The 9,806-nt window shown below is 42.4% G+C and overlaps 1 protein-coding gene across 1 annotated transcript; it reads left to right on the forward strand.

Annotated features, from left to right (window-relative positions):
- The first annotated feature begins 4,314 nt into the window (after nucleotides 1-4,314).
- LOC108060285 (uncharacterized) lies at nucleotides 4,315-6,780 on the forward strand. The gene has a single exon (XM_017145926.3). It carries the CDS (start codon nucleotides 4,570-4,572, stop codon nucleotides 6,592-6,594), a length of 2,025 nt encoding a protein of 674 aa, XP_017001415.2. The 5' UTR covers nucleotides 4,315-4,569; the 3' UTR covers nucleotides 6,595-6,780.
- The last annotated feature ends 3,026 nt before the right edge of the window (nucleotides 6,781-9,806 follow it).

The following is a 9,806-nucleotide window of genomic DNA, read 5'->3' on the forward strand; positions in this document are numbered from 1 at the left end:
ATTTTTATTTCGTATAAAATAAATATATAAAATAAAATATAAATAAATTATATTCTAGGGTATATTATAACTAATAATTTCATTACAAATTTTCCCAGGGTACTTCACAATCGCATCACTCCCTAGTTTCCTTCGTTTTTGGGTTGTTTTTATTTTTAGGCCGCGCTTGATTGATTTAGAGATCGGCACTGACCCGCAGCAACAGGACATCCATCCCGCTAAAAAGGAAGGAAAGGAAGGAAAACCACCACCAAGAAAAAAAAAACATACTAGATACCACCATCTAGTTTTCATCAGGGTTCTGCAGTTTTCCTTACCATATATATTCAGTGCACCTGCCTGCCCGCTGGCCAAGAAGGCAAAGACTTTGGTACGGGCCATCAACTGGCAAGTCGCATAATGGAATTCCGAGCGGCATGCGATCGACAGTCAAGTCCCTTCACCCTCTGGGATCTGGGATCCCTTTTCTTATAGATAGATGCATATACATATATATGTGTATGTGCACTTCCCTCAACCGGGTGCACAGTGCGATCTTGTCCGTTGATCTTTTTGGTGCATTGGCTAAGTTAATTGGTTGTAAAACAATTTTTCGAATTAACATAAAAATGTTTCATTGGAAAAAATATTTATATGTATGGTCGGTCGGTCGGCTTGGTCTCTCTTCCCATCATCCCGAGTGCAATTAACATTGGGTCTTCGGTTGGAATCGCTTCGTTTGCGGTTCCGATCGCGCCCGCATATTAGCAGGGCACTCAGGAAACTTTATAGAGAGGGTCGCTTTGGGTAGTGGGAGTTTTCGAATTCCGAGTTTTGAGTGCGTTCAGGGTTAGTCGGAAATGTTGATTAATGGATGATATATGAGATTCGTAGTACAGGATATGGTTATAAATGTAGTACTAAAAATCATATCATAATAAACTCTATATTATTTTAATTTTTTATAAGTTTCAAGTGATCTTAACTGAACTGGAATGCAGATCTATTCTTGAAACTTATATCATATTGAACTCTCTAAACTTTAAATATATTTTATATTTTTTTAAATAACTTTCGAATGGTCTGAACTGAATTTGAATGCAGATCTATTCATTATTCGGGGCAGAACGAGTACAGAGAAGTCGCTCAACCATTCAGTTAAGCAAAGTTCGTCATCGTCATCGAAACTGCAATCGTCATTCATTGTCATTGGCAGCGCTAATGTGCGATGTGTGATATGCAATGTACCGCGACTGACGAACTGCGGATGGAACAAGAAAGCCAACACCGAATGCCCAACCAGCCAGACAATTGAATTGTTTCGGCTCTCCGGTTGACTCTTTTTTTTCGTATTTTGTACACCCCCTCCAAAAAAGTACCCCTCCATAAAACATCTCCCTCTCATTCCACCCCCAACCAGTAGCACCCGCAAGACCATTCAACCATGAGCTGGCCACAAATGCAAATTGAATGAAATGGGAAATGGAAATACAAGTGTGAGCTTGCGTATGGGTGCACTCAAAAAAAAAGTCTAATTATAAATTCTTTATAAATTTTTTTGTAGAAATATCATTAAGTTCTTATATTCTGAAATATAATAGTTTTAATATAATATTTTATTTATCCTTTATCCACTTTTTTAATAATTTTTCCTACTAGCTGTTGGTCTTATAATTCCCAAGTGATTATTCAGGATTTATTCATTGGATTTATTTTAACATTTTACTGCCTAAAATTTTCTTTCAGTGCACTCGAGTGCAGCCTGCGCAGAGACCCGCGCAAATAAAGACAATGGGAAGGCGACTTTTATTGGTTCCATTCGATGATCAGAGAGCGCGGCTTCAAAGGCCGTCAGTTGTGGCGTACTTAGTGACACCATTAACGCCAGCAGTACACAGTTTCCCATATACCCCGGTACCCCTGTATCCCCATCTTAACCCTTAAGCCCCCCCACCCCCCTCGGTAGCTTGGGCTACCAACACATCCACATCCGGCGTGCGCGCATGCGCAGCCCGTCTGTTTGATTGATTTTGTTCCAATGCAAGGGTCGCCGCTTTTCTGGCCTTTCTCTCCGCTCGACTTCGAGTTTTATTCGTTTTATTGTTGCCCTGGCCTGGGCCGCCTGAAATGTTGAATGTTTATTGCAATCGGTGTGAAATTTCACACCGCAATGCTTAAATGATTCCCGGTCGCAAGTCGCTTCCTCTTCTTTTTCCCCGACGTTTTTTTTATTTTTTTTCTTTTAATTTTTTTGGTCCGCAAACGCCAGAGTAAACAAGGTGAAAATGGGCTAAAAGCACAGAGGGGGAGGAGGTTATTGTATAAGGAAATAAATATACCAAGCTGTGGCCACAAATTGTTGGTAAGAAAAAAGAGGTGACCCAATCTGAAATTCAAAAATCCATAACATAATTAGTCACACGATTGAATAGTTAAACAATTTGTGGTTAGTTTCTTTTTTTTAGCAATTTACAGTAAAAAGTGTATTTTTATAACAGATATTTTGTATTTTTTATTGATTTCCAGAAAGGTGACCCCAAAATTTCCAAAAATATCGATGGATTAAAAATAAAAATATACACAATTCCAAGTATTATTACTGGGTGACTACTAGGTGCTAATATATGACAATGCCATAGTCGAAATTTTTTAAGCAAAGTAATAATGCAGTTTGGTGACCCCGATAACCATATTTACCCGTATAAATAGGCTCCAAAAAGGCTACTTTCCTTCCCAAGAGCCCCGAACTTCAACATCCGTCGATCAACAAGTGTAAGCCCTCCCGTTTCGATAGGTTCCTTGGCTCTCGGTAATTGCAAGCCCTTCAAGTGCCGAAAGCCCCCTTCCCACCGACGCCCCTGGAAATGCAACTGCAAACTGCAACAATTGGCGTCACGCTTCGCTGGCCGTTTGCATACGACCAGAATGACTGAATGAAAGAATGAACGATGGATGGATGGATGGAGAGAGAGAAAACAGGATAGAACAGAGAAAAGGGAACCCCCTATATGTAGGCACATACGATGTTATAGGGCTGATTGAAAGATTATTTTGCACTGATAACGCTAAAAACGTATGGATGGATGGGCCAGCTAGCCAGCAAACTGGGAAACTTGCAACTTGCAACCACCAAACAAAAATACAAAAACAAACAGACAACAAAAGTCAAATAGAGCGGGGCAAAAAGCGGTACGAAAAATTGCTGTTCGAAAATTGTTGCGCTTTGGGTTTGCGTGTTTACAATTTTTGTTTTATGCATTTTGCATTTTTGCATTCATTGTCTGATGTCTGCGGTGGTCGTCGTCGTCTGTTCGTCGTCGGTTCGTCGTCATCGTCATCAATTCGCAATGCATTTCCCACAGACCAGCGACCATCATCATTAATAATATTGAAAAGCCCTAATTACGGTTAAGTGGCCAAAACGAGGCAAAAAAAAAGAAGAGGAAAAGAGAAAAGGGAATGAGAACCCAAAGAGGGGGGCTTCCGTATCGAACTTTGCAAAGGGTTCGGTTTAGTTTGAGTTTTGGGTTACCTACTCCCCTTTACGGCGTTACTGAAGCGGATCATCATCATCATCGTCAGAACTGTTGCGTAAATCATTTTTCCCACCCCTAAACGAGAAGACGAGAAAACGAGGACGACTCACCTGCCCAAGGTGCAATACGAATTGCAGGTGCATGAACCTACCATTCGAAAACCATTCCATTCTTGACCTACGACGACGACCCTCGATGCCTCTTAATGAAATCATTTATAATTTTTCTCTTCCTACCTCCTAAGACTTTGACTTTGGTCGATGTCTTGCGGTCGTTGGTTTTCTCCTTCGGGGTTTTTTTCAGGTACTTCAGTGTGTGTTTTCCTTCCTGACGCGCTTGATTGCCCATTGATAGGGGATAGTTTTTTCTGGGTCTTAGCACGTGGCTACTGGTGGGTCACCTGCTTGGCGGTGATCAGCTGCCCCCCTCAGGAGGATCACTACTAATGATTATTTAGAAGAAGAAGGGGGCTTCGAATATCAGATACCCCTTACTCAGCTAAAAAGAGAAATGCACTGCTTGCACTGCTTGTATTTCTTTCCATTATTTGCTCATACATTTTTAATCATCATCATCAAAAATGAAATACCAGATACCCCTTACTAAACTAAAAGGATTAAATGAACTGCTTGCACTGCTTGCATTTCATTATTTGCTCATATTTTTTTAATCCATAGTCCGATTTAAAAATTTTCTTCTACATTTCGATAGATATTAATAAACACATTACCCCAAGAGTGAAGGAAAACGAAAACAGGTAATCAGCAGGCTTGGAATTATACAACAGCTTAGACACTAGAAATACTTTGTAATATAGACTTTCCAAATGCTTTTAGCATATCTTGATAAACTTCCGGTAAACGCAACGATTTTCATTTTTACAGCACACTTCAAAGCCTAAAGACAGGAAAAATACAAAAAAAATCGGAAAAAATTGGAAAACAAAATTACAAGACACACACACAATAGAATAGAACAAGAACTTTTTGGCTCCCGGTTTAAATTAATTGTTCCCGTTGATTTCCATTTGCCGAAGATTTCCATTAGAAGAGTTATGCAGCAGAGTATCTGGAGTTCACCGCAGGTGGGTGGTTCCGGTGGCGCCCTGAAGGCCTTGGCCCGGAATGTGGCCAATCATCTGAAGCTGAACCGGAGCAGCATGAAGCGAGTGGTGGCCCAGGTGGTGGCCGAGCATCACACTCTGGGCGAGGTGGCCGACTACAAGGGTCACATGTACTTTGCGAAGCCGGATCGCTTGAATTTCCACCAGCTGATCGCCCAGTCGAAGGAGGCCTTCGACGATCTCCTGCTCCACGAACCGCGTTCGGCGAAAAAGCGTGCGGCTATGGCCATACGAAATCGATCGAAGAATCCCCTCAGCTCAAAGGTAAATCTACAGATGAAGGTCTCACCGCCGCAATTGCCTGCAAGTGGCGTTGCGAAGAAAGCTTCGGCCGCCAAGAAGACGGAAGCAAAGCCGAAGAATCGGCGTCGCAGGAAGAGCTCCACCACCATTTTCCAGCTGGCGGATGCAGGTCGTCGCAGTCTGAACGGCGTCATCATCGACGACACGCATTTGCCGCACGATGGTGAACAGCGGGAGATCCTCTTGCATGTTCCTTCCACGCTAACCAAGCGTTCGCGCAGGCGTCTCCGTTCTTCGCAGTCCAGGGTTGCAGCGGAGAAGAAAGCAGAAAGGGCGCAGTCTCCGAAGAAAGTGAAAGCGAAGAAGAGCCAAGAGCCTGGCAACCTGGATAAGAAGATCAGTCAGCAGGGGAAGAATAGTCTGCGGGAGAAGAATAGTCTACCGGAGAAGAATTGCCTGCCAGAGAAGAATCATCTGCCGGAGAAGAAATGCCAGAAGCCGAAGCCTAAGAAACCATCGGGGTCACCACCTTCGGTCACCAGACCGGGGTCACCACTTCCCTCGCAAAGATCTCCGAGGAGAAACAATGCCAGGACTCGTCAGGCCTCCCATCAACGCATCAAGGCGGGCGACACCAGAAACTCAGCTACCAAACCTTTGACAAAAACAAGTTCAGTTCAAAAGACCAAGACCAGATTGAAGCTAAGGCCACTGAAGAAGAGGCTGCCCCTGCTGCGACGGAGCTACGAGAAGCCCTGGCTGGTGAGAGGCTTGAGAAGAAGACGACTCTCCGGAGGATCTCAGGTGGCCAAGCTGAGGAATAAGAAGGCACCTATGAAACCCCAGAGACTGGACAAAATCGATGTGGAATGGGAGAAGAAGTCCGGCAAGGAGGAGAAATCTGAGCCATCGGCGAGGAGCAGCAAGGTGGCGGAGGCCATTAAAAGCTCAGCAAAGCTGAAGGGCAAACGGACGTCCCACGTTGGGCGCCAAATGCGCAATGTGAACTTTCCGTGGTACACGCCCTATCAGTTTCAAGGCGCCGCCGGTGCTACGCAGATTCCCAATGCCGGTGTCGGCATACCGCCGTACCAATTGCTCAGGGAAAAGAGCCGTAAGCTCAATCAACGATTGACGGCCACCCAAACTCTAACTCAGATTCCACAATCTCGACGCGCTCCGATTTTCACCAGTCGCCAGAGGCACCATCGCCGAATGCAGGAGCGTCTGATGAGGGATTTGCTGCGCGAAGAGGCCATCGATGAGCCATTGAGCAATGGATCGGGGGTATTTCGTCGATCTCGCGGGGGCGGCGGCGGATGGCAACCTCAGAGGATTAAGTCGGAGCCGGAAACCCAGCAGAAGCAGCAGCAGCAGCAGGATCATCGTTCTGTGGAGCGCGTGAGCTCGCGGATGAAGCGTTTGGCCAACGACAGACGCTGCCGCCAGCCCATCGCCACCAGCGAGCGGATCATGATCCCGCCACCCAAGAATATTATTAACAAGAATAATAATAATAGAGCCCACTCCAGTCCGCGGATTCGTCGAAGATTCCGCTCCGTTCCGGTGGACAGCAGCCTGGGCAGCATCGCTCTGATGGGCCAGCCGGAGCAATCGAAGCCTGGATTGACGCCGGCCAAACGTCATCTCACCATTGCCTTTATGAACAAGCGATCGGAACGAAACAGCGCAGCCATTCAGCCCTGGAAATAGGACTTAAGATCCCCATAATAACACACTCGAAAATCTATATACACTCATTCTTTGGCCCTCACTTTTCCAACGATGCTGGCTTAACCAAGTGTCGATTCTATTTGTTTGTTGGATCTAAATAAATTATCTAGTTGGAATGCCGATTGCATGGCATTATTCCCATATTGAATATGGTTTATAAAAATACTGAGTTTATCGATTTTTTCTTCCAATTTTAGAGATATTAAAGATATAGTATAGAATTATTAAAAATGGAATATTGAACAAAAAAAAACAGTTTTTTGGCCAACACAACGGAAATATCGATCCAAATATGGATTGTCATACCTTTCCGAACTCGTTACTAAATTTCCAATCGATTGACATTAAAGCCTGGACATTTTATTTTTTGGCCATTTTTCGTAAAAAATCATGAGGTACCCCCTTATAAAAAAATTGAAAATTGGCGAAAATTTTATTTTTACAATATCACCCGGAAAGTGTCATGGATTTATTTCTTATTTTGTTATCTGTTCAAAACAGTTTGCATTTTTGGTGTAAGACCATTTTTAGCCAAGTTACAGCAAAAAAACAAAAACGAAAAATCCATATTTTTACCAAAAACCCAGATTCCAATTTTCAACACAAAAATAATTTGTTTTTCGGCCGACACAACGGAAATATTGATCCAAATATGGATTGTCATACATTTCCAAACTCGTTATTAAATTTCCACTCGATTGACATTTAAACCTGGACATTTCATTTTTCGGTCATTTTTCGCAAAAAATCATGCGCGAATCCACGGAGAGTGATATAGGAATTTATATTATTAACATAATTTCTACCAAAGTCTCTTAAGGATGTGGGAAATAATCTGTGCGAAACAACAACACACAGGTGGCTTTTCCGGCCGATGAAATCCATCCCGAAATGGCTTCAAACTTCCGCGACAAGGTCAGCAATCAAAAGAGTTAAGCTCGCAGCTTAACCCCTTGTCAAACGTCTTTAACTAACAATATCCAATGGCTTTTACCCAACCAACCAACCTTTCCTTTTTTTTTTGGCTATTTTTTCCATGCATGCAACAAGACAGCGAAAACCGCGCCAAATTCCATGGGGAGTCAAAACTCAAGCAGTCGATGAGAAAAAAAATATCTATATATATTTGGAAATAAAAAGGAGACTGAGGAGGAGCAACAACAAGGCCATAATTTAAGTCGCTAAAGTTTCGGCGCCTTTTGTTCGCCCCGAATACAAAAGTTATTGAAAATCGCGAAGGGGTTGTTGGGTTTCTCGTCGAAAGGGTTCGAAATTGAAAAAGAAAGCGAATGTCAGGTGGCTGGGAAGTTTGGGCGGCTCATTGCTCGTTGGTGTGGGTGATTTAGTGTTAAATAAAAACTTTTAAATTGCCATTTGATCGTTTGTTTAGCGACAATAATGTCGTCGTTGCCAGTCTTTTTCGCCTTTCGCCCTTCGCCCTTCAATTGAATGGGCCGCGGGTCGTGTGACAGGTTTATAGGTCGCTTCCTTGCTTCCTATCCTTTTGCGAGTATTTTCCTTATACTCCTTATAAAAGGGGTGAGGATGAGGCAAAGGACCTCGGCGAGGGCGTCGTGACAATGACATTGTTTCGCTGACAGTTGTAGCAAATTTATTGAAAAGGTGTTCCCTGGCATTTGTTTCGTTTCGTTTCGTTACGTTACATACTATTTTTCTTCTCTTTTTTGTGTCTTCGGGAATTGTCAAAAATTTATTGATATGTTGAAATTGCTTCTTGGCCTGCCATAAAAACTTTGACAGCTCCATTTTTTCCTCCTTTTTTTTGGTACGCTCATTGTAGTAAATTTGACAGCAATTGTTTTGTTTGACAGTTTGTCGTCTCTCCGGCAAAATGATGATGTCAATATGCAAAGCAGTTTTGCGGAATTGCGAGGGTGATGCCAAAAAAAAAACAGGGAAAGAAGGAAAAAAACCCAATCGGGGGTTCTCAGCTCGAATGAATGCATGTATAAACGACTGAATGACTGAATGAATGGGTTATTGGCGAGCTGACAGCAGACGTTGACAGCTTGCCGAATGTCTTGGCCTAAAACAGATTTCTTTGATCTCTAACGAGGAGTTCCAGTAGCTTTAAGCATTTATTTTTAAGGTAAATAATTTTTAATAATTTTAATAAGGTTAAATTTGGGTTCCAATAGCTTTAAACATTTTATTACAATTTTTAAATATATAAATTCTCTATACCCTTTTTATAAAGATTTAGTTTATAATTATATTTTTTAGATATTTTTGAGGGATTTATTTTAAGGGAATACCAGTTAATATTTGGTTTTATATAGTAATCATTTCGATTTATAGAACCAAAGAATATCTTTTATGCTCGCATTGAACCTTAATCCTTTGCCATTGAACTTTGACTGGCCAAGAATACATATCTGCAATTTGCTTTCCAATTCGAAGACCAAGCCACCTAAGCCACCATTTTCCCCCGACATTTCCACAATATATTTATGTATGAGCAGAGGAGCACACACACAATCGCCCAGCGGGAAAGGGAGAGAGAGAGAGGAATACTTTTTATGAGACTGTTTCGTTTTTCGCTTAATCGCACTAGAAAATCTCTAGAAATGGGAGAGGAAAGATGGTTAAAAAAAAATACATACGAAAAAAACGCGGCGAGCGTTCAACTTGAAAATATGCCAAAAGACAATTGGTTGTCGGGTGGTTTGGTTGTTCGGTTGTTGTTGTTTGGAACGCTAAGGGCACGGCCCAGTCACCAGAAGACTCGTCTCTTCTTCCGACTCTCTTGTCTTAGTCGCAGTCTTAAGTTTTCTTCAATGCCAAGCCAAGCGTGAATATTATTAGAGAGCCCCGAATGGGGAGGCTTCTTCTTTACCAGAGGGACAAAGGGTGGGCAGGCATTTATTAATAATTACCTCACAACGTGGTAAAGTGGAAAAAAAAGCGAGTGAGATCGTTGGAAATTTATTTGTTATTTATCTTTTTGGCATTATGCATGAATGGCAATAAAAACTAGCTATTCTTGCGCCGCCCGACATAAATAGTTAACCAGAAAAGTAGGGAAAAAAAGTGTAGGTATCATAAAAACTTATAACAATCCATTCGTAGCTCTCGGGTTCTCAGGTGTGTGCATCGTCCCTCTCTGGGAGTTCAGTCAATAGATTTAGATCACTTTGCAATGCCAGAAGACTGAAGACTGAAGACGACTG

This window comes from Drosophila takahashii, chromosome X (genome assembly GCF_030179915.1).
Source record: "Drosophila takahashii strain IR98-3 E-12201 chromosome X, DtakHiC1v2, whole genome shotgun sequence".
NCBI classification, from domain to species: Eukaryota; Metazoa; Arthropoda; class Insecta; order Diptera; family Drosophilidae; genus Drosophila; species Drosophila takahashii.

Excerpts from the sequence above, each read along its gene's own strand:
- LOC108060285 (XM_017145926.3), top strand. The coding sequence starts at position 4,570 with ATGCAGCAGAGTATCTGGAGTTCACCGCAGGTGGGTGGTTCCGGTGGC.